Below are 26,502 nucleotides of genomic sequence, written 5' to 3'. Positions count from 1 at the left end.
AAGATCGACCAAATGGACCAATACGGCAATGCCACGATGATCCATTTGGCAAAGTAAATCCATTGGGGTATCCTTGTTGGTCTTCAGACAACAATTCTGATGGCTAAAGAACCAAATGGGACAGGCAAAAAAAAAAAAAAGAAAAAAAAAAAAAAGAAAAGAAAGAGGTAAGACTCTGTTTATAAACCCTAACAATATCATTCAGGTTTACTGGAAAAAAATGATACAAATGTGGTCACATTAAATCAAGATCTGTAATTTTCTTTAAAGCTGTTGAGATGTAGCTGACGTTAAGTGATTGAAATCAATATCAGTTAAGCAGTATCAAAGTTTTTCTCAGAACTGGATTTTGTAATGATGGAAACCTAGCACACTTAACTGTCTTATATTTCTCATTATAATCTATGTTGCATTTATATGTTGTTTGCTCTTTGTTCTTTTGAGAGTAATATTGACACAACAGCCAAGAAAATGCTTTTGTATTAAAAAAAAAAGCTATAGATGATTGATTTTGAAAAAAACATTCCAAAATTTGTAAAATTCAAGGGAAAAAATTTGTGCTACATAGATGAAACCCTCGAGCTGGCTGAGCCTGTGTCCATGAGATAATCCAGCCCATACTGTCACCAAGTGGCTCCATGGTGTAATGGCTAACTCATTTCCCTTTCAAGTCAAGAATCTGTAATTTGTCATTACATGGTTGGCTCATAATGATGGCCTTGGACCCAGATAGATGACAGTGTTGTGTCAGGGATGAACATGTGATGCAAAATCTGTGCCAAATTAAGATATGGATTCTGCCACAGCGGCGGACCCACTGGAATGTCCAACTTCTTGCGGCTATGCAGACCAAGTTCTTGCAATGGTTGTAAAAGGATCAAATGGCTTGATCCTAGCAGTGGTCCAGACACCACACACTCCTAAAGCACCTTACACAGAACACTCCAAAGGACATGGTTGTATGCCTTCTCCAATTGTCCAAAACACATGTAGACTGGTTGGGTAAACTCCCATGCACCTTCAAGACCTCAAGATGGTTTTAGTAACACAGCGTGCTGACAGGAAAGTAACGGTAATCTAATTACCGTTTTGCAATAGGAATCCCTTACTTTACTCGTTACTTGAAAAAGTAATCGGATTACAGTAATGCGTTACAAGTAACGCGTTACTGCCCATCTCTGTTTGTGACAAAGAGTGAGAAACAGCACTGTTAGTTGATAACACTGATGAAACCCAACCTGAAACCAATGAATGATTTTTCCTTGCAATACCTAAAAAAACCCACATCAACTAAATTCCACTAACCTCAACGCCAAGGTCCAAGGTCAGAGGTCAACGTTTCTGAAAAACATCTAGGATTTTCAAGTTTATATTATCAGAAAGTCAAGCTAATCGGAGTTCCCTTAAATATGCATCTGTCTAGAGGCAACTCCTGTGGCTCTAATAGATATCCAGTTGTTTGAAGTCTTTGGGAAAGCTGTCCTCAGCTTCTTTTCCCTGTAACCTCAGTGAAGCGTTCCTGATGAGTCTTAAATACAACATGGTTCTTATTTGGAAATAATGGTTCTCAGTTATAGTCACACAAGAGAATAAAGCAGGGTATGGTTTTCAGTAGGTGAAGTTGTGCCAGAAATATTTGTGTACATCCTCATCAATTAAAGTGTCCACTGGCCTGTAAGTGTGAATAGAGTGTACAGTCCTGACCTGACGAGTAAGCACTTACCTGGATGACTGAGCATGCATCATTTCATCTTTTTGTTAGTTCTAGCAGTGCACTGTTGGTTTCCTTGATACTTCACCTGACTGACACAGTACCTCAGGGCTGGGAGTGACATTGGGGTAACTAATATTTTGTTGTTTTTTATTTGATGCTCTGATGATGTGGAATGGAGTGAGTTTTGTACTATATGATTTTTACTGGTATGTGGAAAGTGTATTTAAAATGAAGGCAATTCAATGGTTTCTCTCTTTACAGAAGTTTCAGTTTTGAATTAAAGTGTAAAAGTAAAATAAAAAATGAAGCTAAATAATACAAAATACAGTAAACTGCCTTTCACCGACATAAAACAATTATAGTGCAGCATACTGAAACATATTAAAACTTGAGCAGTGGTTATAGCTTAGACCTCAGTTCAATGGACTGATAACATGAGAGGCAGGTAGCAAAATCCGTCCAGCTAATCTTTGAAATACAATTTGATGTGAGGTTTAGTTTGGGAATGTCACTCAGGTCCGGCACTGCACATACAACTGGCACATCATTTAAATTTTGAGTATAAAGAATTGTGCAGTTGTTCAGTGAAAAAGCAAGTGAAGTAACCCTTCACTTATTTCTGACAATGAAATAAAAACAGAAGTTAAATGAGTTGCAGAGGCTAAGAGCAGTGGGTTTTTTTTGTTGTTTTTTTTGACTCACCATAAATATTGCTGCCACTTTCTATGGCTTGTTCAGTTTAATCCAAAAAAAGAAAAAAGAAAATATGTCAAACTGTAAATGGGCTAAATGATGACATCCTCCTCCTCAAATGGGATGTCATAAATTCAATTCAATTTTATTTATACAGCACCAAATGACAACAACAGTCGCCTCAAGGTGCTTTATTTTGTAGGGTAGACCTTACAATAACGCATACAGAGAAAAACCCAACAATCATATAACCCCCTATGAGCAAGCAGTTTGGCTACAGTTGGAAGGAAAAACTCCCTTTTAACAGGAAGAAACTTTTGACAGAACCAGGCTCAGCGAGGGGCGGCCATCTACTGCGACCAGTTGGGGTGAGAGAAGAACGACAGGATAGAAAACATGCTGTGGAAGAGAGATTAAGTAGATTATACATTAGATTATACATTCCATTGTCTTAGATACCCCTGGGTGAGGGAACTTTTTCCCAGTGGTGCACTTGACATTTCACACAGGATATACAGAAACATGAACTATTATTAGTGACCGTTCTTAAAGACCACAAATTAGAAACAGGAAGCAAGCAACCAATTTGTGCACGCAGGCCCAATGATATTCACTGTGAGATGTGAGGGCAGGAAGGCATGCTGTCACTGCTTGCAAGTGAATTATTGTTATTTACTACAGACCAAAACATTTTTGGACTTGGCAAATCCTAAATTGTTTAAATCAAATAAAAAAAATTTAAAAGAAATTTTTTTTCAATAAATGAAATTGGACATTGTTCGCGGCTCATCTCAAATATAAGGAACAAAGAAGACATCGGTTCAAGCTGCAGAAAGCAATGTTTTTTCATTAGACTGTTTTGCTTCATGGACCAGTCACACTTGGGCTTGTTTAGACAGACTGGAGAAGTAGTGGCGTCTGTGAGAGGAAACGATCCAACTTCCTCTTTCTTGTATGATTTGCCTCTGGGGTTTTTTCTTCTGTAGTGAAGCTGGTGAAGGAAAGAACAATCTTTGGAATAGGTAAGTTTCTTTTATCTTGATTAATGGAAAAACCATTGACCACATATATTATTTGTATATAAAAATCGATGGTCAGATTTTATGCAAATAACATTTGCTTTGTAAAACAATTTAAACTAGACTTTTTATTAGAGAACTGAAGGCACATAAAAATCTACAGTAATTGAATAATTACCTATTTTAAATACTGAATGTCCTTGTAAGATCTACTTTAAGTCTAAAATAGTTATGCTTATATTTTATTACTGAATTACTGCATTTCTGATCATAGTTTTGTAAGAAATATTGAAAATTACCCTCAAGTCGAGTTAATTTAAGTATAAGCTGCTATGTTGGTTCACTTACACGTCACATGACACAAAGGACAGAAAGGACAGATTAAGCAGTGTGCAGGTTTGTACTGTGTTATCTATAGTTTGTGGATATTGTAGTGCATTTTTGTATTTTTCAGAGTTTGGGTATTTACTTTCATGTACTCTACCTGACACATTTTCTGAGAATCCATAGCATGAAATAACTCTAGGGCTGAGAAGTGACTCGAAAGTAGATGTTAAGCAGTGTTAAATCAAGCAAGATATTATTTTTAACTTAATCAGTAACTGCTCTAGGCTACCGGTGCCTGGTTGTGTTTAACAATGAGGGCAAAAACCACATTTAGTGGTCCTGAATCTCCCGTTAACCCGATTCTCCTTTCCAGCACCGCAGCACAGACACAGTGATAGGCAAGTCTTAAATTCATCCCTGGACTCTGCTTATTCTTTAGAAGCATGTCAGTGTGGTTGATGAAATCCTTAAAGTATCCCTTCCCTCATCTATTTACCCGTAATACAAAGAAGAGAAGGTTTACACAACAGATCAGAATCAGAATACTTTATTGATCCCTGGGGGAAATTATTTTTTGTTACAGTGCTCCATTATAAACCAACATTAAGACAAGACAGACAATACACTAACTAAGAATAGTACAATATATACATATATATATATATATATACATACATACATAAGTCACTCATAAATAAATAGCTGAACAAGAAACATGCGTAGTTATAGCAGTAACCAGTGTGTTAAGTGGATGCGTTGTACAGGGAGATGGCCACAGGCAGGAATGATTTCCTGTGTCGTTCAGTGGTGCTTTTCGGTAATCTCAGTCTCTCACTGAACGTGCTCCTGTGACTGACCAGCATGTCATGGAGTGGGTGGGAGGTGTTATCCAACATTGTCTTTATCTTGGACAGCATCCGCCTCTCCGACACCACCTTGAGGGAGTCCAGCTCCATCCCCACAACATTGCTGGCCTTACGGATCAGTTTATTGAGTCTGTTGGCATCTGCGACCCTCAGCCTGCTCCCCCAGCATGCAACAGCATAGAGGATCTCACTGGCCACAACAGACTCATAGAAAATCCTCAGCATTTTCTGGCAGATGTTGAAGGACCTCAGTCGCCTCAAAAAATAGAGACGACTCTGGCCCTTCCTGTAAAGTGCTGTGGTGTTTTTAGCCCAGTCCAGTTTATTGTCAGTGTATACTTCGAGGTATTTATAGTCCTCCACAATGTCAACACTGACCCCCTGGATTGAAACAGGGGTCAAGTGTTTCCTGGTCTTCCTGAAGTCCACGATCAGTTCCTTGGTCTTTGCCACGTTGAGCTGCAGATGATTCTGCTCACACCACGTGACAAAGGAGTCGACCACAGCCCGGTACTCTGTCTCATCATCCCTGCTGATGCATCCAACCACCGCAGAGTCATCAGAAAACTTCTGAAGATGGCAGGTCTCCGTGCAGTGGCTGAAGTCTGTGGTGTAGAGGGTGAAGAGGAAGGGGGAGAGGACAGTCCCCTGTGGTGCCCCTGCGTTGCTGATCACCTTGTCAGACACACACTGTGGGAGACGTACATATTGTGGTCTTCCTGTCAGGTAATCAACAATCCAGGACACCAGAGAAGTATCCACCTGCATCACTGCTAACTTATCACCCAGGAGGGTCGGCCTGATGGTGTTGAAAGCACTAGAAAAGTCAAAAAACATGACCCTCACAGTGCTCGCCGGCTGGTCCAGATGGGTGTAGACACGACTGAGCAGGTAGATGATGGCGTCCTCAGTTCCGAGACGAGGCTGATAAGCGAACTGAAGGGGATTCAGATGTGGTCTTACTATGGGTCGCAGCTGGTCCAGGATGAGCCTTTCCAGGGTCTTCATGATGTGGGAGGTCAATGCCACGGGCCTGTAATCCTGGGGGCCACTGGGACGAGGCGTCTTTGGTACATGGACGAGGCATGATGTCTTCCACATCACCGGGACCCTCTGCAGACTCAGACTCAGCATAAACAGTTTATGAAAGACTCCACACAGCTGGGGGGCACAGGTCTTGAGGACGAGGGGACTCACTCCGTCTGGTCCAGCAGACTTGCCTGAGTGAAGTCTCCTCATTTGCATCTCAACCTGGTATTGAGTGAAGGTGATGGGTGGGGGAGGGGTGTCAGGAATCTCACAGGAGGCAACATGTGAAGAGAGAGGCTGGCACAGTGGTGTGGCTCTGGATTCCAGGCTGACTACAGGTGAGGTTGTGGGGGTGGGAGCAGACACTGTGGTGTCGAATCTATTGAAAAACAGATTCAACTCGTCGGCTCTATTCTCACCTCCCTCAGCTCCCCTGCTGTTGGTTGGCCTGAATCCAGTGATGGTCTTCATGCCCCTCCACACCTCTCTCATGCTGTTCTGCTGGAGTTTCCACTCCAGCTTCCTCCTGTAATTGTCCTTAGCCTCTCTGATCTTGTCCTTTAGTAACACCTGGATCTTCCTCACCTCCTCTTTGTTGCCCCCTCTGAAAGCCCTCTTCTTGTTGTTGAGGAGGGCTTTGATGTCCTTAGTCACCCACGGCTTGTTATTTGGGGTAACAATGAACAGTCTGAGCTGGAACAATGGAGTCGGTGCAGAAAGTTATGTAGTCTGTGATACACTCAGTAAGCCCATTGATGTCCTCGGCGTGAGGCTCACAGAGTGTTTCCCAGTCGGTCACCTCGAAACAGCCCTGTAGTTCCGCTATTGCCTCCTCTGACCACCTCCTAACAGTCCTGGTGGTCACAGGTTCCCTCCTCACAATTGGCACATAGCGGGGGGTGAGGTGAATCAGGTTATGATCTGACCTACCAAGTGGGGGGAGGGAGGAGGAGCTGTATGCATCCTTGACGTTAGCATACAGTAAGTCTAAAATTTTCTCTCCCCTGGTGGGACAGTCCACATATTGTTTGAATGTTGGTAGTGTATTGTCCAGTGATACATGGTTGAAGTCACCCGAGATCACAATAAAGGCACTCGGGTGCTGAGTCTGTAACCGAGCTATGGTAGAGTGGATAGTGTCACATGCAGCTGTGGGGTTAGCAGAGGGAGGAACATAAACAGCCACCAAGATGACGTGAGAGAATTCCCTGGGTAAATAATACGGCCTGAGTCCAACAGCACACAGTTAAATGTCCGGGCAACAAATCTTTTCTTTGATTGTTATGTTGGCAGGGTTACACCACCGGTTGTTAACTAAAACACCAAGCCCACCTCCTTTCCGCTCACCGCTAGCGATGCTGTCCCTGTCCGCTCAAACAGTGTGGAAGCCTTCCACGGAAGCATTCTTGTCGGGAATGTCCTGGTGCAGCCATGATTCGGTGAAATCAGGCTACACTCTCGGTATTCCCTCTGACTCCGTACCAGTGCTGAGAGCTCGTCGATTTTAATTGCCAACGATCGCAATGCAGATGCAGGTAGGATGACTACTGTTATAAGTTATCCATGTAGGTACTGGAGTTAAAGGTGTGACGAACTTAAAATGGCTCTATCTGCTTGCCTAGCTCTGCTAATTCACTAATGTGAAGAAGAGAGTTTAGTGATGGGGACTTTTAATGAAAATTGTTTGGTTTATGGTTTTGGTTCTGTATATTAAAGTGAAACTAACTTGGGTATGTCCATCATTATTTAAGAGTATGCCATCACATATGGATATCCATAAATGTAAATCTAACCCTATGCAATGACATGTACATATACTATAATGTAGCATTTATTAATTAAATTAAATTAAATTTTATTTATATAGCACCAAATCACAATAGTCGCCTCAAGGTGGCTTTATATTGTACACTAGATCAGCGGTCCCCAACCCCTGGGCCTCGGACCGGTACCAGTCCGTGAGTCGTTTGGTACCGGGCGCGAGAGTTGAGGCTCAGGTGTGAAATGTATGGTTTTCAGGGTTTTTATCGGTTTTCAGCGTTATTTTGTTATCGTTTTTATCGTTAACTCGGTTTTCCTGGGTCTTTTCACGTGTGTTATGAATAAAAATGTTTTCGGTACCGGTACTAGTTTTATTTTGTTGTATTTATCCGCGACACCTTAAAGGCCGGTCCGTGAAAATATTGTCGGGCATAAACCGGTCCGTGGCGCAAAAAAGGTTGGAGACCGCTGCACTAGATCATACAATAATACAGGGGTAGGCAACCTTTCTGATGAGGAGTGCCATTTAAAATTTCCTCAGAAGTCAGTGTGCCATATGATTGCATTAGCAATAAATTTAATAACGCTCTATATTAATGGTTACACACTATATAGAACAACTTTATAGAATTATATTTGTTCGCAAATGTTGGCAGCTATCAGCGAATAGTTATCAGCTATTTTGAAACAAAAAAAGACACTTTTTATCCATAACAAGTACTCCATAACAGCAAATGAACTGTACAACAGAAAATGCAAATGCTATTTATGGTCTCCTCACAACAATGATAAGAAAAATAAACTGGGCCAATATGGCATGTTTGTTAATACACTCTGATCTCTGGTCTCCCACTCATAGACACAAGTGTCCAGCATTCAGACGGCTACCTGAGGACACTCATGTGAGAGAAAATCTACTCACACAGATATGTAGAGCCAAATACTGTCAATAAGGCCTCTGCAATGTTCTGAAGACAGTTAAAGTTGTCAGGTAGTGATGTCCAGCAGGTGAAAATGCAGCTCCATGAACACGCACAGTTGTGGATTCCAGCTGCTTCTTTGTTATATGGTATGATTTCTATACATTTTACGTCAGATAAAAACTTTGGTTGTAAGCTTCAGATAATTATTTAATAAAAGCTAGACATTTAAAAGAGAATAAGAAAGTATTTCTTTGTGCCCCCCTTTCCCTGTTAATGCCCTACCTGGCCCCCGTGGCAACACTTTGCTAGATCCGCCCCTGCACAGTTACCAGCTGTCAGCTACATAAAAAGGATCCTGGTGTTATTTGTCTCTCAGAAACAGTTCATAACTTCCCTTCAACTCATTCATGTCACCTAAAAGGTAAACCTGTTTCTCCATCACCTGTTCAGCTCTGATGATCCAGTAAGGACATCTCCTGGTTTCATCTTCATGTTTCCCTCTCACCAGATAACCAAACCATATCATGACCAGCAGCTTTTGTAGCTGTGGCTCCAGCAAACATCAGCTGATACTAGAAATTAATATTAAATACATTCTAACAACAGCTGATCAAGCTTAAACGTGCTGCTGTTGTCTAGCGCGACATCCGCCGGTTTCCTCTTTCTGGCGCAAAGTGGGCGATAAACAAGCAAGAGAGAAAAGCCGATCAGCTGATCATTGATCAGTTTCATGATTGAAGAAGAAACAGGAGAGGGAGGGGGGAGAGAATGAGAGAAGAAGAGGCAGCTGTGCAGCGTAAACACAGAATAACTCCAGCTTTGTGTCTTTTCCATTCTATCTGAAGTACGGGACAAACTGTTCCTTTTCACCTCAATGCGAAACGCGTAATATTTTCTCTCAATGCGGGGCGATTCCGTTGGCAACTCTACTTATGAATAGGGCTGCACGATTAATCATTAAAAAATCGCGATCTCGATTCATACTTATGTTCGATCTCATTTCCAAATGACAACGATTTAAAAAAGAAAGAAAAAAAAGACGACGACGATTGTACCACATTTTGATCCAGGACGTACTCTGCATGAAAACAAGCGCTCGCTCTTCCTGCTCAACAAATGACAAGGGCGGAGCCTTATACCACGTGATACAGAAGCTGTGCCGTATGATGCTAAAATTAGCAGGGAAAAAACAACGGAGAGCACGTCAGGGATGACGAGAAAGTGACAGGAGAAAATCCGTCCCGGTCAACCACCCAAACATCAATAACGGGAACCTTATACAGCGCTTCCCTATACCCGTCGAACTCCCGCAGGCACAAAGAAATTACGGAGGCTATCACTTATCACCTGACCAAAGATATGGCTCCCATCAACACTGTGCAAAATGAGGGATTTAGGAAAATGATCAACACCCTAGACAAACGCTACACAGTGCCGTCCCGCAACTATTTTTCTATTGTTGCACTACCTGCTCTATACACGCAGCGTCGAGCAACGGTGGAGACGGAATTTCAAGTAGTACAACATTTTGCGGCAACAACAAAACGTGAGACATTTGTTGTTTTTATGTTTGTTTATTGTTTTTATGTTCAGTCTCAACTGTTACGAAGTTGATGTGCAGTTAATAAGTGCAATAAATATTTATACTGGAAAAGAAAATCGTGAGAGAATCGTGATCTCAATTCTAAGCCAAAAGTTCATGATTCTCATTTTATGCAAAATCGTGTAGCCCTACTACAAGGTCATTAAGATAAGATGGGGCCTGATTATGACCTTTACTGTGAGGAGCAGGATTTTGAATTCAATTCTGGATTTAACAGGAAGCCAGTGAAGGGAAGCCAAAACAGGAGAAATATGCTCTCTCTTTCTAATCCCTGTCAGTACTCTTGCTGCAGCATTTTGGATTAACTGGAGGCTTTTCAGGGTTTTTAGGACATCCTGATAATAATGAATTACACTAGTTCAGCCTGGAAGTAATAAATGCATGAACTAGTTTTTCAGCATCACAGGACAGGATTTTTCTAATTTTAGAGATGTTGCGCAAATGGAAGAACGCAGTCTTACATATTTGTTTAATATGTGCATTGAAGGACATATCCTGGTCAAAAATGACTCCATGGTTCCTCACAGCGTTCCTGGAGGCCAAGGTAAGGCCATCCAGAGTAAGAATTTGTTTAGATACCATATTTCTAAGATTTTCAGGGCCGAGTTGAATAACCAAATAGAATAACCTTAAGAAGCAGAAAGTTAGAGGCCATCCAGGTCTTTATGTCTTCAAGACATTCCTGCAGTTTAAATAATTGGTGTGTGTTATCTGGCTTCATGGAAAGATAGAGTTGGGTGTCATCTGCATAGCAGTGAAAATGTATACCATGTCTTCTAATGATACTGCCTAAGGGAAGCATGTATAATGTAGACAGAATTGGTCCTAGCACTGAACCCAGTGGAACTCCATAATTAACCTCAGTGTGTGAAGAGGACTCTCCATTTACATGAACAAATTGGAGTCTATTAGATAGATATGATGCAAACTACTGCAGTGCAGTACCTATAATAACTACGCTGCACGGTCTAGCAGGACAAGCACAGAGGTGAGTCCACTGTCAGAGGCCATAAGAAGATCATTTGTAACCTTCACTAAAGCTGTTTATGCGCTCTGATGAGCTCTGAAACCTGACTGAAACTCTTCAAATAAGCCATTCCTCTGCAGATGATCTGTTAGCTGTTTGACAACTACTCTTTCAAGGATTTTTGATATGAAAGGAAGGTTGGAGATTGGCCTATAATTAGCTAAGACTGCTGGGTCTAGAGATGGCTTTTTAAGTAAAGCTTTAACTACTGCCAGTGTTACCGGCACCAGACCTAGGGGAATCTGGACCGGCAGCAAGCGGCACACAGGCTAGAGAGCACTGCATAGCCAAATATGAGCAAACTGTGGATTAATAGAGAGGACACCGAAGTTAGCGTCTTGCTCAGGCCGGAGCTCATTTATTTCTGCATATACACAATACAAATCATACTAGACCATGCATTCTTCCCATAAAATAACAGAGTTCATAAACATAAAGTTACAAAAAGCATTCTCTCAAAAGCAAAATAAATACAAACTAATTCAAAATGACTTTACATACTCACAACTTAAACAAAACACTCGCAGCTAAAGCATAACAAAATACCAAAATAACCCATCTCACATTCACACAGCCTTTCCCCACATTCGCGCCATAGCCATATACGCTATTACTTTTGAACATGACGTCCCCTGAACGCAACACAACATGGCGGCAGACGACTGCAAACGTTGTTTCACCAACAAAAAGCTTTCCCCTTAATAAATGTACTCAGTACTGCTTGGCTAACACAAAAACAAACACTACAACACATTTTCGGAAGTCGCAGGTTGCCACTGTCATAGCATATACTTATAGTGCTACGTAGCATTATAGCATTATGCCGATGATACACTAATACTCATTACAACAAAATATCACAAAACAACATCATCACTATCATCTCAAAATATAGCCGAACAGTTGTTACTCAACTTACATGACATTTATATGGAAGCCCGTTTCCGCCACTAAAAAAAAAAAAAAAAGGATCCATAACTCAAAATTTCGAGTTATTTTCTCGAAATTTCGAGTTATTATCTCGAAATTTCGACATATTAACTCAAAATTTTGAGAAAAGCAACTCGAAATTTCGAGTTAGCGCTGCCAATCAGTAATCTACGTGAATGACGTCATTTCCATGTTACCCGGAAGCTGAAGCCCTCAGCTACAAATGCTACAGCTAAGCTACCGGTATTACATCCAGTCGTGAATGCACAGATTGCTGAGTGTTTTCAGCCTGGCTTCACAAATGATGAAATCCCTGTGTTATTAGCTGAATCACATGGTGTTACTATCAGCAAACATACTTTAATTTGTTGGGATCCGTTTTTGAGTGCGCGGTCCTGCGCCATATGCTTCCGGGTAACAAGAAAGCGACCTCATTCACGTATATTTTTGATTGGCAGAGCTAACTCGAAATTTTGAGAAAAGTAACTCAAAATTTCGAGTTATATTTCTTGAAATTTCGAGATAATAACTCGAAATTTTGAGATAATAACTCGAAATTTCGAGATAATAACTCGAAATTTCGAGAAAATAACTCGAAATTTCGAGTTATGGATACTAGCTTTTTTTTTTTTTAGTGGCGGAAACGGGCTTCCATACATTTAGAACCAGTTCGGTAACATAAAAGTTTGTTTGTCAGTACCTGTGGATTAATAGAGAGGACACCGAAGTTAGCGTCTTGCTCAGGCTGGAGCTCATTTATTTCTGAGCTGCGCATGTGCAGAGCCTATAGCTAGAGTCTCATTGGCTGCCTGTTCATTTTAGAGTATATTTTTAAATTTTTAATGTTTGTTTTTAAATGTTTAAATGGTCTTGCTCCACCTTATCTCTCTGAGCTTCTTCGTGCTTATTCATCTCTTAGGTCTCTCAGGTCGGCTGACAAGCTGCTCCTGGAGGTACTCAGGTTTAAGAGGAAGCTCAGGGGGAACAGGGCCTTCTCTATGGTTGCTCCAAACTTCTGGAACAATTTGCCTCAGCACACAAGAGAGGCTCCATCATTGTCCATCTCAAAGCCCGTCTTAAAACTCATTTTTACTCCCTGGCTTATGACACAGTCTGACCCGGACTTTTTATATGGTCTTAGTCTAATTAAATTGGCTTTTTTTTTTTACATATACTATTTCACTATTGTTATTTGTTGTGTCATGTGTACAGCACTTTGTTTTCAGCTGAGAGTTGTTTTGAAAGTGCTGCATAAATAAATTGCTTGCTTGCTTGTTATCCTTATGTTATAGTGGCGTATTTGTATTGTTGTTGATATTAAAGTTAAGTTTGGGTTCCAGGCTTTGGTTCTTATAGTTATCATGTTGCTATGCTCAGTGTTTGTATTGTCTGGCCTTAGTCTTGTTATCTAGGTGTCAGTTATCATATGTATATATTATATCAAAAACGATGTGCCGGGTATCCGCTGCTCTTGCTGTGCTCTAGTAATCGTTGACCTCCCAGTCTGCTATCGAGCTGGTGGGTAACAGACATCTCCGAAAACACCAGAGCACGTTTGGAGATATGTGATATCTTGATAAATTGAGCAGATATTTGAAGCTTACACAGCTAGATTCTCACCTGAAAATAACTTAAAGGTTTATTTGTGAACCAGAAAGAGTAATATTTAAAAGATTTTAGCTGCCTTCCACCAGCATTGCCGCATTTGAGTTTTGGACAACATGCATTCTGGGACGACTGGGATACACACAAGTCACCACCTATGCATGCTCAGTAAAACAGGTGGCGCACGAACACATCCGGGAATTTTTCGCGTTCTCGGCTTGATGCTTACTTTGAATTGGAACAGTACTTGGTCTCGAACTGATGAAGTATCACGAGTATACGAGAACGCAACTATGCTTTTTGAGACAGGGCCCTCGATCTCTGTTTCTGTGTTTCTCATACTCCCTGTTTTGAGATCCTCTATTAAATACATACATGCACACACACCTCTAACTGACCCATCTATCCATCCATACATCCATCCATCCAGCTTCTTCCACTTTATCCGTGGCCGGGTCGCAGGGGCAGCAGCCTTAGCAGAGAAGCCCTGACCTCCCTCTCCCAAGCCACCTCCTCTAGCTTGTCCGGGGAAACACCAAGGCGTTCCCTGGCCAGCTGAGAGACATAACCTCTCCAGTGTGTCCTGGGTCTGCCCCGGGGCCTCCTCCCGGTGGGACATGTCCGGAACACTTCGCCCAGGAGGCATGCTTGTCAGATGCCTGAACCAGTTCATCTGACTCCTTTTGATGTGGAGGAGCAGTGGCTCTCCTCCGAGCCCCTCCCGGATGGCTGAACATCTCACCCTATCTCTAAGGGAGAAGCCGGCCACCCTTCGGAGGAAACTCATTTCCGCCGCTTGTATCCATGATCTCATTCTTTCGGTCAATACCCACAGCTCGTGGCCATAGGTGAGGGTAGGGACGTAGGGATCTACATACCTACGTAGATCCTGTAAAAGCGAAGCCCCTGAGTGCTTCACTTTTATGCCCAGCTCTCTCTTCACCACGACGCATCACTGCGGCCGCAGCACCAATCCGTCTGTCAATCTCTGGCTCCCTTCTCTCATGATTCGTGAACAAGACCCCAAGATACTAGAACTCCTCCACTTGGGGAAGAACCTTGTCCCCGACCCGGAGTGGGCACTCCACCCTGAGAACCATGGCCTCAGATATGGAGGTGCTGATTCTCATTCCCGTTTCTTCACACTTGGCTGCGAACCCTTCCGGTGCGAGCCAAGCCAGAGGCCATCACCTGATGAAGCCAACAGAACTACATCATCCGTGAAAAGCAGAGATAAGATTCTGAGGCCCCCCAAGTGAAAGCCCTCTGCCACTTGGCTGCGCCTAGAAATCCTGTCCATAAAAATTATGAACAGAGTCAGTGACTAAGGGCAGCCCTGGCGGAGCCCATCACCCACTAGGAACGAGTCTGACTTATTTCCGGCAATGCAAACCAAGCTCTTGCAACGGTTGTATAGGGATCGAAACCCCCATGCACCCTTAAGTATCCTTGAGAGGATAAAGAGCTGGTCCAGTGTTGCGCGACCAGGATGAAAACCGCATTGTTCCTCCTGTATCTGAGGTTCAACTAGCAGACGAACTCTCCTTTCCAGCAACCTGGTATAGACTTTTCCAGGGAGGCTGAGGAGTGTGATCCCCCGTGTAGTTGGAACACACCCTCCGGTCCCCTATCTTAAAAATGGGGACAACCACCCCGGTCTGCCAGTCCAAGGGTACTGCCCCTGATCTCCACGCAACATTGTAGAGGCTTGTCAGCCAGGACAGCCCTACAATGTCCAGAGCCTTTAGGAACTTGGAGCGGACCTCATCCACACCAGGGGCTTTGCCACAAAGGAGTTGTTTGACTGCCTCAGTGACCTCACCCCCGAAAATTGGCGGGTCATCCCCCTCATCCCCAGACTCTGCTTCCTCCTCTTAAGATGTGTCAGTGGGATTAAGGAGGTCCTCAAAGTATTCCTTCCACCGCCTGACAGTTTTCTCAGTCGAAGTAAGCAGCGCTCCACCAGCACTATACACAGTGGAGGTAGAGCACCGCTTTCCCCTCCTGAGATGCCTAAATTGCCAGAATCTCTTCGAGGCAGTCCGAAAGTCTTTTTCCATGGCCTCTCCGAACTCCTCCCACACCCGAGTTTTTGCTTCAGCCACTGCCCGAGCTGCATTCCGCTTGGCCCTGTCGGTACCCGTCAGCTGCCTCCGAAGTCCCACAGGCTAACCAAGCTCGATAGGACTCCTTCTTCAGCTTGGTGGATTCCCTTCATCTCTGGTGTCCACCATTTGGTTCGGGGATTACCACCACGACAGGCACCAACCACCTTGCGGCCGCAGCTCAATGGAGCAGCTTCGGCAATTTCAGATGCTGAACATGGTCCATTCGGACTCAATGTCTGTTCAATGTTGTTGAAGTTCTGCTGGAGGTGTGTGTTGCAGATCTCACAGACTGGGGCCTCTGCTAGGCGTTCCCAGCACACTCTCACTACACGTTTAAGTGCACCGGGTCTTTCCAGTGTCTTCCCCACCACCTGGTCCAACTCACCAACAGGTGGTGATCAGTTGACAGCTCAGCCCCTCTCTTTACCCGAGTGTCCAGAACATATGGTCACAGGTCTGGTGATACGATTACAAAATCGACCTGCGGCCTAGAGCGTCCTGGTGCCACGTGCACTTATGGACACTCTTATGTTTGAACAAGGTGTTTGTTATGGCCAGAATGTGATTTGCACAGAAGTCCAATAACAAAACACCGCTCGGGTCAGATCAGGGAGGCCATTCCTCCCAGTCACGCCCCTACAGGTCTCGCTGTCGTTACCCACGTGAGCATTGAAGTCTCCCAGTAGGACAACAGAGTCTCCAGGTGGAGCACCTTCCAGCACCCCACCCAGGGACTCTAAGAAGGCTGGGTACTCTGAACTGCCACTCTGCGCATAAGCACAGATGACAGTCAGGACCTGATCCCCAACCCTAAGGCGCAGGGAACAAACCCTCCCGTCAACCGGGAAGAACCCCAACGTACAGGCAGTAAGCTAAGGGGATATTAGAATACCCACCCCAGAATCCCGCCTCTCACCAGGGGCAACTCCAGACAGAGACAGGAGACTGATTCCAGAGCCCAAGCCAGGCGTAGAGGTGAGTCCGACTATATCTAGCCGGTACCTCTCAACCTCACGCACTAACTCAGGCTCCTTCCCCACCAGAGAGGTGACATTCTATGTCCCAATGGCCAGTCTTGGTAGCCAGGGATCCGCCGCCCGGCACACAATGCACCAGACCCTTACGGCACCTCCTGCTGGTGGTGGGCCTGAGGGAGGATGGGCCCATGTCCCCTTTTTGGGCTGTGCCCGGCCGGGCCCCATGGACTAAGGCTCGGCCACCAGACCCTCGCCCTCGGGCACCCTCCCCAGGCTTGGTTCCAGGTCGGGGCCCTGGTAATCCTATCCCGGGCAGGGTAAACTGTCCCTCGATGTTTTCCTCATAAGGGTCTTCTGAATCGCTCTTTGTCTGGTCCCTCACTCAGGACCAATTTGCCATGGGGGACCCTACCAGGGGGCAAAAACCCCCGGACAACATCGCACCTGGGATCCCTGGGATCCCAGGTAGTGATTCGTAGAGGGGCGAACTGGCCCTCCTCTCTAATTGATTTGAGAAGACATGTATTATTATTGGGAGATATCATATCAAAATACTGCCCAACTCCTGATATATTTCACCTTTTTGGTGGCTCCATTATGTTCTCCTTGCAAGCTTGTGATGATCTGGAAAATCACATCAGATACAGTTCACGCATAAATCAAATCCCTGCATCTTTTCAGCAACTCCAGTCACACAATGAGACAGTGATGTCGTTTCAGAGAAATGAGGCCTCGTTTCTCTTTGGTTGTGAAGAACGATACAGGTATCCACTGGGCTTCATTCAGATATGCCTCCATTGCTCGACACAGGCCTGGGGGCTTCCAGTGTCAGACGTAACATCATTACTTACTACTGACCAATGTTTTTTGTGTTTTGAGAGGAGTTTAGCAATAACGTTTTAGAACTCATCTTTGTGATGCGTTTGGGTCTGAAACCTGCTCACGGAACTAGCCAAGTGTACCCAATGAAGTGGCCAGTGTATTTTTCTTGACAAGGCAGTAAAGTTTCACTTCCAGTCCAGTTTGATCATGAGTCAAAATGATATAACATATATTCACTTTTGTCAGACACTACCAGCAGACTGAGCCTAAACTGTGTCTGGTGAAGCTTATGAAACAAGGAAAAACATGGAAGAGGTGTCAAGGAGTGCAGATTTCAGTACAGACTCTCAGTACAGAGAGCAGACTTGAACGCAGATCTCCTTTGCGATGAATTTATTTACAGTGCAAAAAAAACAACAGTTCAGTGCATAATCTTTAGGTAGTGGTATCCAAAAGGGCATCAGAAACAATACATGATCTCAACAGTACTAACAGTACTAACAGTACTGGCTGGTTTCACCTGAGACACATGAAACGTATATTTCGAGGGAGGGTCAAATGCACAGTCACAGGATTGAGGACCTCTTGCACAGGAAAAGGACCGATGAATCTAGGAGCCAGCTTCTTAGACTCCGTCCTCAGTGGTATGTGTTTAGAGGAGAGCCATACCTGTTGGCCAACTTCGTAAACAGGAGTCAGAACACGATGATGGCCCGGCAGTCTCTTGTTCTACTTTGCTGTCCTAAACAATGTTGTCCTAGTAGCCCGCCATGCTTGCCGGCAATGACGCGTGTGATGTTGCACTGATGGGACTGCAAACTCACCCTCCGTGATGGAAAGGAGTGGGGCTTGTTATCCCATCGATGCCTCAAAGGGAGACTCCCCTGTGGCCGTCGAGGTGCTAGCGTTGTGGGCATACTCCACCCAGGCCAAATGCTCACTCTAGGAGAACTGGTTGGAAGAGGCAACGCACCGCAACATGGCTTCCAGGTACTGGTTAGCCCTTTCAGGTTGGCCGTTAGACTGTGGGTGAAAACCACTATGATGGTGAGTATGGTGGTATTACCTGCTGACGGCGGCAGTCCAGTGACAATATCCACGGCAATGTGCAACCATGAGCCATGGGAGTGGTCGCAGGTGGCCCAACAGCTGAGAGCTTGGTGCCTTGTTTTGAGCACAAATTGGCCAAGGCCGTCGCATATTCCCGGACGTCCTTGGCAAGGGAAGGCCACCAATATAGACGTTGGAGGAATCTAAGTGTGAGATTCCGATCCAGATGGCAGGAGAACTTTGCCGTATGTGCCTAGTGGATCACCTTGCCCCGAACAACCACAGGGACGTACTGCCTGCCCTGACCCAGGGTCTGGATCCTGCTGCAGGGCATTTATGACTAGCCTCTCGATCTCCCAGGTGACTGTCCCGATGATACAGGAAGCAGGAAGAATGGGTTTGTCCTTTTCCTCTGCATCCTCCACCAGTGAGAATTGACATGAGAGGACGTCGGGTTCAGTGTTGCGTGAGCCTGGCCTGTAAGTAATCACAAGGCTGAAACAGGAAAAAAAATAAGGCCCACCTGACTTGTCTGGCATTGAGGCGTTTAGCCGCTTGAAGATAGGCAAGGTTCTTGTAATCCGTCCAAACAAGAACTGGGTGCTCGCTCCCCTCCAACCAGTGATGCCAGTCCTCTAAAATTAAGTTTGATGGCAAGCAGCTCTCGATCCCTCACATCACAGTTCCACTCGGCCTGAGACAGACAACGTGAGAAGAAGGCACGTGGATGCAATTTACCTTCAAATCGCTGCGAGAGGACCGCCCCCACACCAGAGTCCGAGGCATCCACCTCAACTGCGAATGCTTGATTAAGGTCTGCCTGAAATAGAACAGGTGCAGAGGAAAACAGGCGTTTCAGAAGGTCAAAGGCCTGCTGCGCTGCTGATGACCACAGGAACTGCTGTTTGGGAGAGGTGAGATGAAGTCCCGAAGGACTTAATCCTCATGGCAGGATTCTTCTCAACAAAGAAGAATCCTGTCCTGAGGGGTGACGTGGACAGCCGAATAATGCTCGATGCAAGGGAATCTGTGATGTAACGCTCTATGGCCTTGCGCTCAGGCTTAGAAACACTGTACAAACGGCTGGTGGGCAGAGATGCGCCAGGGAGTAGATCAATACCGCAGTCATGGGACAGTGGGGTGGGAGTGACTGTGCTCGACTCTTACTAAACACTAATCCAATTGCCAACTCACGTGTTATCCTTTCATTGAGGCCGTTCAGGAAAGCTCCTCTAAGCACCTTCTCTTTCCAGCCCGTCTCCTCTACCAGGGTCCAGAACTCCATGGAGAAATCAGCCATACTCCTTCTGCCCATCGTATGTTCTCAGAGAGAACATACGATGGGCAGCCATCTCCGGGCTGGAGCACTTGTCAAAAACACACCTAAACTTATAATCTGGGTAGGAAGCATTAGGATTGGTGCTTAAAACAGCTTGAGCCCACTTCAAAGCCCTACCCATCAATAACTGAACAATGAGAGCAATCTTGGCACAGTCGGTAGCTATTATTATTCAGCTATTATTATAAATAATAGGGAAGCAACTACCTATTGTGGCTAGATGTGGGTGAACTGTGGGACTTTGTGGGCAGGACAAACCTATACTTATCCCACTTGGGGGTGTCCACAAGTGCTCAACACCAGGTTTGACCTTTGGGGTTCCTATATGGGTTTTTCATAGAAAACAGTGATTTGCTGGGACAAGACAACTCAGTTGCCCATCTGTAGTTCAGCTGCCTGCCTTTCCTTTAAACTTCATTCTGTGTTATCTATCTTGTTAACCACAAGGTGTGTCCTAGGATGCTAAAGGCGTGTGCTGCTGAACTTGGGGAGCCGCTACAACGAGTCTTCAACCTCAGTCTGCGACTGGGGAGAGTGCCCACCCTATGGAAGACGTCCTGCATCGTCCCGGTCCCCAAAAAGAACCGGCCCAATGAGCTGAATGACTTCCGACCGGTGGCACTGACGTCACATCTTATGAAGACTCTAGAGCGGCTCTTCCTCAACCTCCTCCGACCACAGGTACAACATGCCCAGGACCCACTACAGTTTGCATACAAGGCGGGTGTCGGAGTGGAGGATGCCATCCTGTACCTCCTACACAGAGCCCACTCACACCTGGATGGGGGAAAAGGCACGGTCAGGATCCTGTTTCTTGACTTTTCCAGTGCCTTTAATACCATCCGGCCCTGTATGCTTCAAGAAAAACTGAACAGGATGGAGGTGGACCCTGCCTGGTGGCTTGAATCTCCGACTACCTCACCGACAGACCACAGTACGTCAGGCTGAAGGACATCACGTCTGACACAGTGGTCAGCAGCACAGGAGCACCACAGGGAACTGTGCTGTCCCCTCTTCTCTTCACCCTGTACACCTCTGACTTCTGCTACAACTCTGAATTATGCCATATTCAGAAGTTTGCAGACGACACAGCCATCATGGGGTGTATCTGGGATGATCAGGAAGAGGAGTACAGAAGTCTGGTGAGGAACTTTGTCGCATGGAGTCACACAAACCACCTGCAACTCAACACCTCAAAGACTAAGGAACTGGTTGTGGACTTCGGGAGGTCCAGAGAAGGTCCACTACCGGTTCAGATAGAGGGGGAGGAGGTGGAGGTGGTCAACAAGTACAAGTACCTCGGGCTGTGGGTGGACAATAAACTGGACTGGTCATGCAACACAGAGCACCTGTATAAAAAAGCCCAAAGCCGACTGTACTTCCTCAGGAGGCTGAGGTCTTTTAACATCTGCAGGAAGCTCCTGAGGATGTTTTACCAGTCGGTGGTTGCTGGAGTACTTTTCTATGCTGTGGTGTGCTGGGGGAGCAGCACAGCAAAGAAGGACTCATCCAGGCTGGAGAAACTGATCAGGAGGGCTAGCTCTGTGGTCGGCATGAAGCTGGACACTCTGGTGACAGTGGCAGAGAAAAGGACATTAAAGAAACTGCTGGACATTATGAACAATGCTGGGCATCCTCTGCACACGGCCATTAACAACCAGAAGAGTCTGTTCAGTGACAGGTTGCTTCTCCCAAAGACAAGAACTAACAGACTTAAAAACTCCTTTGTCCCACACGCCATCAGACTGTTTAACTCCTCTCTGGAGGGGAGAGGGAGGGGAAACAGGAGGACAAAGGAGGGAACAACTAAGCTGTAGTGCCTCTTCACCTCACTGCGCAATACCTTTTGTGCAATACTTTTGTAAATAGTCAACGGTGCAATAGACTCAATACTTGAGATGTGCAATTCACTTGTATTTTTATTTTTATTCCTATTTATTCTATTTATCCCCTTCGTATATTTTATTTATATTGTCTCTGTATTTATATATATGTGTGTGTGTGTGTGTATGTGTATATATATATATATATATATATATATATATATATATATATAATATTCTGTAACTGTAACTTCTGTCGGTGCTGTGCTTTTTTGGAAATCGAATTTCCCAGAGGAACCCACCCGAGGGATTAATAAAGTTCTATCTAATCTATTCTATCTAATCTAATCTAATCTAATCTAATCTAATCTAAGTAAAACTGTGCAGGACAAAATATATGGAGAATCTTAAGTGATATGCATGTCTCTTTGAAATATGTAAAGAGTGGGCTCTGGCCTGCAGGTCCCAATTTTGATATATGTACTGGATTGAGCCACTGACCCATGGATAGGTAGATAAACTCTCAGACTATCACCAGTTTTCACCACTGACTGCACCAGATGTCACATTATTTCATGCCAAATTGTGGACACTGTGATGTGATCAAAACCTACCTTATATTTTCTTTCTTCTCTGGTCTGCTTCAGGTGTATTGACCAACAGTATGCTCCCACCTCCATCTCCCTAAAGAAAGTGAAAACCACCACTGAGATCAACATGCTAGCTACAGAAAGAGTCCTTCTGCTGCTTATCTCACTTTTGTCTTTTTTGTTTCATTGTGAACATTCACTTGCTTTTTCTCTAAAAGACTGCACAATCCTGTATTCTGAAAATTCAAAGAATATATCAGTTACATGTGCAAAGCGTCACCTCACTGCTATTCCAGATGACATTCCTGGTAATGCAGTATCGCTCAATCTCAGCTTAAATGGCATTTCAAATATTTCCAAGGTGGATTTAAGAGGTTTATCTAAGCTTGAAGCTCTATATGTTAAAAATAATTGGATTTTACAAATTGATGATGGAACTTTTGCAGACTTGGTAGAGTTAAAAGTTCTCGACTTGGGTGAAAATTTACTCACAGCACTGACAAAAAACATGTTTCAGGGTCTTTCCAAGTTAGAGACACTGTCTCTGGACAACAACATTATCTCATTTATCTCCCCTGTGGTCTTTCAGCCTCTGGTCATCTTACGTTTAGTAGATTTGAGCAATAATTACCTGCATCAAATTTCAGATATTGATTATATTGTTAAACTTCCAACTTTACAACATTTGATTATTACTCACAACAACTTTACTTTGTTTCAGTCCGATGACCTCCATGTAAATACCTCAAACCTACTCACTCTAAGTTTGGATTCAGTGAAAAAGTTCAGCATTACAAGAGACATTTTTCCTCATCTGCAGTCTCTGGACTTGCGAGGCTGGTCCAAGGACATCGAGTGGGAAGTGTCAAACAAGACCTTTTTGAGGAGCCTAACGAGACTGCACATGAGTGAAACTTCTCTTAGCTTTGATGTGTACAGAGCGATTCTGCAGACTGCTTACTCTCTTCAAGAGTTTCAGATGGATAACATACAAAAGTGGATAGATGATGGTCTCATTGATGTTGCCTGCCAAATTCCTTCTCTAAGAACAGTTGATGTGAGAAATAGTGAAATTCACACCATAAAAGAGCACATGCTGCAGTCTTGCTCTAACCTTGTTGAGCTCAACTTATCATTTAACAATATAAAAAGCATGGCTGATAATGCACTCCCGTCAATGACACAGCTCAGAAGCCTGATATTACAAAATAATGAACTGTCCGAACTGCCAGTGGCCGTCCAAGGACTCACCACATTGGAAGTCTATGACCTTAGTGACAATGTCATCAGTGAACTTTACTGTCCTTACTTCTGGAATTTAAAAAGCCTAACAATACTCGATCTGAGCCACAATCAAATATCCTATATCTTTGACTGTGTTTTTCAAAATTTAAACAATTTGAAAAGCTTAAATCTTGAAAACAACAAGATTATGTCATTTATAGATACATTCAAAGATAAATTACAGACATTGGAGTTTTTAAATTTGAGAAATATTGATATCATGAATTTCATTCATGGAGATTTTCATAGTCTGTCTTCCCTTCAATACTTGTGTATAGACTTAGACAAGTGTGACAGTGTTGATGAAGGAGGGTTCGAAGGACTTGATAACCTCCAGATTCTTTATTTGTTAGGTGATAATTATTTTTACGACCATTTCAGTGGACTGTCAAACTTAAGCACTCTGATCTTAAATGTTGTTCAAAGCCAGTCACATAACAGCTCTGAACAAAGGGATAGGCCTTTCTCAAATTTACAAAGATTGAAGAAGCTTCATATCAAGGTTCATAGAGGATATTACGATATTTCAAAAGATGTTCTCAGTGGTTTGACTTCTTTAGAGTACTTAATAACAGAGGCATATTTCATGGGATCTTTGTACCCAGACACATTTAAATACACACCGCAACTGAAACATCTGAGGATATCTTACAGCGAGCTTTCAGTTTTAACATCTGACGTGTTCTTGCCAATTCCAAACCTGATAACACTCGACCTCTCCAACAATAAACTCAGGTCTTTGGATTTTCTAGCAGAGGCCAAACTGTCGGCACTCAGGTGGCTAAACGTCAGTGACAATGAATTGTTTGTAATCAGTGAAACAGTTATCCAATCCCTTCCAGGTTTGACATATCTGGATCTATCTGCTAACCTTTTAACATGTGAATGTTCTAATTACGGTCTTATCCAGTGGATTCAAGGCAGCAAACAGACACAGGTTGTTAATGCACATCAGTACACTTGCTCATTTCCTGTCAGCCAACGGGGAAAAAAATTCCTTGACTTTGGTTTTGACTCCTGTCGGATAGATGCTGCATTGCTCTGCTTCCTCTTTAGCTCTAGTCTAGTTATGCTTACTCTCCTTGCATCCTTCATCTATCACTTCCTGAGGTCACACCTCACCTATGCCTATTACCTCTTCCTGGCCTTTCTCTATGATAATAAGAGGAGGAAGAAAGGTATTCCTCACAGCTACGATGCCTTTGTCTCCTACAATGTTCATGATGAAGCTTGGGTCTGTGGAGAGTTGCTTCCAGAGCTGGAGGGTCAACAGGGCTGGAAACTCTGTCTGCACCACAGAGACTTTGAACCAGGTATATATGATTATCATTAGCCTCTTTTTTTTCTATTTTTCTATTTTTAGATCTATATTTAATGAAGCTACCACACAAACTGCCTCAGCTTTCCTTAAACTTGTACTGACAAAGATCGGGGTTTACACAACTGTTTTTTGTTTTGTTTTGTTCAAAATTTTAATACAATATCTTTACACAAATATAAATGGCTGATATGAAGTCAAACAAGAATACCAATCCCATGTGACCCACAAAACGAAGTTTGAGTGCTAGATCTAGATATTTTAAGACTGACTATCTGGACAAGAGCTACAAATTGATCTTTAAACCTCTAAAAGTAGACTTTAGATGTGCTGCTCAACTTTCAAAGCATCCTACATGTAGGAAAATGAAAGATTTACTCTGGAAAATATACAGTTAAGATTGGTCCAGTTTTTTCCTGAAATCATGAAATGGGTTTCACATAAAAGAATATAGACGTACAAAAACATCTGAATTCCAGAAAATATTGAATTACAGAAAATATTAAAATTAAAGTCTGAGTCAGCACCAGTTATTACCCCAGAAGCTTATTGAATTGTGCTTTGCTTGTCCATTACACAAAAAGTCCCACCAAAGGCTGTGACTGGAATTTAGACACTACTGTAGATCCTGCTCTTCTCAAAAGTGAGAATACCTTTGAAATGTTTTAACTCATAGAAAAGGCTACATTTTATGTTGTCTAAGGAGCTTGGAAACAATAGACTACAATGACCTGGATGACTGAGAACCTTCACAGACATACATTTTATGTTATTCACCAGTGCTGTTTTAAGTAGTAAATGTTAAAACTAGAAAAATGCTGACATGTTTGATGTGTGAGATTTTTGTTTAACGTCTCAGATTTCTGTTTTTACAGGTAAGCCCATTGTAGAAAACATTACAGATGCCATCTATAGGAGCAGAAAGACTATCTGTGTGATCAGCCCAAATTACCTGCAGAGTGAGTGGTGCTCCAAAGAAATCCAGATGGCCAGGTATGGTTACCAACTCTTTGTCCTTACATGTAATGACATCGCCAGCTTCTACACTGATTAATCTGCGTGTGATCTCTTTAGCTACCGTCTGTTCGATGAGCACAAGGATGTGCTGATCATGGTGTTTCTGGAGGACATACCAGCCAACCAGCTGTCTCCGTACTACCAAATAAGGAGTCTGGTGAAGAGGAGCTCTTACTTGAGCTGGCCACAGGCTGGTCAACACACTGGAATCTTCTGGCAGAAAATACGACAAGCTCTCGAGAGAGAAGAAAACCCCACTGAGCACACGTGACTCCACACTGGACAGCCCATAGTCATCCACTGAAGTTTACCTGAGGTGGAAAAATCATTGTTTGTTTGTATAAAGCAGATATAATTATTGCAAATGAGAATAAATCAGGGTATGCTTTACAGTGAGACTGACAAGTTGCTCTTCTTATCCTTTTGTATTCGAAGGAGCTTGGGAAAGAAAGCGTCTGGACTTCAAGTTGCTTGAAGATGTTTCACCTCTCATCTGAGAAGCTTCTTAAGTTCTAGGGTCAAATGGTGGAGAGTCACAGATTTAAGCCCTGTGGGAGTGTCCCTCCGAGAGGGACAATGGACCCTCTAATGATCCTCTACCTAATCACACAAGCCAAGGTGTGAAAATGGGTGTAGGTCACAATCAGCCAAGGTTTTGGGTGAGCTCATTGTGAAAC

The 26,502-nt window shown here is 43.7% G+C and overlaps 1 protein-coding gene across 1 annotated transcript; it reads left to right on the top strand.

The window, feature by feature from the left end:
- The first annotated feature begins 3,387 nt into the window (after nucleotides 1-3,387).
- On the top strand, nucleotides 3,388-26,286 carry LOC113017244 (toll-like receptor 13). The gene is made up of 5 exons (XM_026160401.1): nucleotides 3,388-3,429; nucleotides 22,264-24,803; nucleotides 25,684-25,801; nucleotides 25,883-26,141; nucleotides 26,261-26,286. The coding sequence occupies exons 2-4, from the start codon at nucleotides 22,334-22,336 to the stop codon at nucleotides 26,094-26,096; spliced, it is 2,802 nt and encodes a 933-aa protein (XP_026016186.1). The 5' UTR covers nucleotides 3,388-3,429; nucleotides 22,264-22,333; the 3' UTR covers nucleotides 26,097-26,141; nucleotides 26,261-26,286.
- Nucleotides 26,287-26,502: the final 216 nt, after the last annotated feature.

This window comes from Astatotilapia calliptera, unplaced genomic scaffold (assembly GCF_900246225.1).
Source record: "Astatotilapia calliptera unplaced genomic scaffold, fAstCal1.2 U_scaffold_1, whole genome shotgun sequence".
NCBI classification, from domain to species: domain Eukaryota; kingdom Metazoa; phylum Chordata; class Actinopteri; order Cichliformes; family Cichlidae; genus Astatotilapia; species Astatotilapia calliptera.
This window is presented reverse-complemented; position numbering and strand designations above follow the sequence as displayed.